This window comes from Myotis brandtii, unplaced genomic scaffold, assembly GCF_000412655.1.
Source record: "Myotis brandtii unplaced genomic scaffold, ASM41265v1 scaffold691, whole genome shotgun sequence".
NCBI lineage: Eukaryota > Metazoa > Chordata > Mammalia > Chiroptera > Vespertilionidae > Myotis > Myotis brandtii.
This window is the reverse complement of record NW_005370704.1, coordinates 1,034,334-1,035,906: the sequence shown is the minus strand read 5'-3', so window position 1 is coordinate 1,035,906 and position 1,573 is coordinate 1,034,334. Positions and strand designations below refer to the sequence as shown.

Here is a 1,573-nt window from a genome sequence, read left to right as displayed (position 1 = left end):
TGAGGCTTGGCTGTTTCCAGGAGCCGGCCGCCGTGCCGCTGACCAGCCGCGGACCGTACCCTGGATGGGAACCCTGTTCCCATCGCCGGCGGCGGAAGCTCCGGGTGGGAGAGGAGCAGAGGCGGTCAGATGCAGGTAACGCGGGCGCAGACCCTAGGCGACAGCTTCCCGCCCTGCGAGAGGCGTGGCGCTCCAGCTAGGGAAGGGGGGCCCCTCGGCTCTGAGACCCCGACTCCGCGCCCAGCTGCATCCAAGAGCCTCCAGACCTTTTCCTTGGCACAGAAAGGACAACGCAGCGGGCAGCTGTGTGCCGGCCGCCCTGCTTAAGAAACGAACAGAGTCGAAACCTTCCGGATGTTCTGCTTCAGTCCCAGCCCTCCCCCTGCTCCCCTGAAGCCGCAATGTCCCGCTAGGCTTATTGGCACCTGAAACCGCACAGAGTCGAGGTTGGCCGGCTTGGTGGCAGGTCGGACGGGCAGCCTCGTGCGGGTGGCAAGTGCAGCCTGGTGCCCGCTCCTCTGGCGCAGCCTCGGGTGGGAATGACCAGCCCTGGCACCGCTACCTGCTCTGTGGCAGGCTGCCCACCCCCTCGCCTGCTGAGCTCTGACTCCCGAAGGGGCTGGTCCGGGGCTGGTCCGTTCCTGCCCGAGCCAGGACCTTACTGGTCCCGAATGTAACTTGTGAAATGTGGTTACTTTGTAGACCAAGTACACGCTGATAGACGAGCAGGACATCCCGCTGGTGGAGGGCTACTCCTTCGAGGTAAGGGCGGGGCCCCCTTGCCAGCCTGCGGGGTGGGAGGGCCCGGGAAGCTCCCTGCAGAGCCCCGGCTCCGCGCTGCCTCCATGGCACTCTTCCTCCCCAAGGGCCGCCCTGATCGCTTCTCCTCCCGAAGAAGAGACCAGTTGTGTCACATTCGTGACCGAATTCAACTGGACAAGCCCGGGTGCCTTAGGAGACTGTCCCCCCACCTCCCCTCTGCCCGGGCCCTGGCCCTCCTGGTGCCCTGTGCTCCTTCCTCTCATCTTCCTGGCGCCCTTGCCTTCCACTGCCGCTGCCTGACCAGCTTCTGTTCACGCCCGGTCCCCCGGCGCTCCTCCCTCCCTGACATCCTCGGGCGACGACCCACACACTCCTGCAGCGGCTGCTGGTGCAGGGGGCGCCTCTCGCTGGTTGTGGGCTTTTGTAAGGGGAGGGAAGCTCGTTTCTCTCTGTCCACAGCATTGTGCACAGTGGCTCGTCCCTCGTGCGGTGTGTTGGGGACTCCCAGGGTCCCAGCCCCAGACCCGCTCCGTCCCTTCGCCTCACTCACGCCACTCGGTTTCTCTAAGAGGAATTTGAACGGCTGCCGCGAATCGGAGGCTTCTCAGCAGCCCTGTGCCTGTTCCTCCTCAGGCCAGGATGGAAGTGGACGCGGACGGAAACGGGGCTAAGATCTTCGCGTACGCCTTCGACAAGAACCGGGGAAGGGGCTCGGGCCGGCTGCTGCACGAGTTGCTGTGGTGGGTATTTCCAGGCTGCTTGCTCCCCCTGGTCCTGCATGAACCTGGCGCGCACAGGGTCGAGCCAGGGC

The 1,573-nt window shown here is 65.4% G+C and overlaps 1 protein-coding gene across 1 annotated transcript in view; it reads left to right on the top strand.

Moving 5' to 3' along the window:
* Positions 1 to 6: 6 nt before the first annotated feature.
* Positions 7 to 1,573, top strand: part of ZMYND19 (zinc finger, MYND-type containing 19) — a 6,343-nt gene continuing 4,776 nt past the window's right edge. Inside the window, exons 1-3 of the mRNA XM_014529694.1 lie at positions 7 to 135; positions 703 to 762; positions 1,396 to 1,502. Coding sequence (XP_014385180.1) covers positions 130 to 135; positions 703 to 762; positions 1,396 to 1,502 — 173 coding nt within the window. The 5' untranslated portion in view covers positions 7 to 129. The remainder of the gene's footprint in view (positions 136 to 702; positions 763 to 1,395; positions 1,503 to 1,573) is intronic.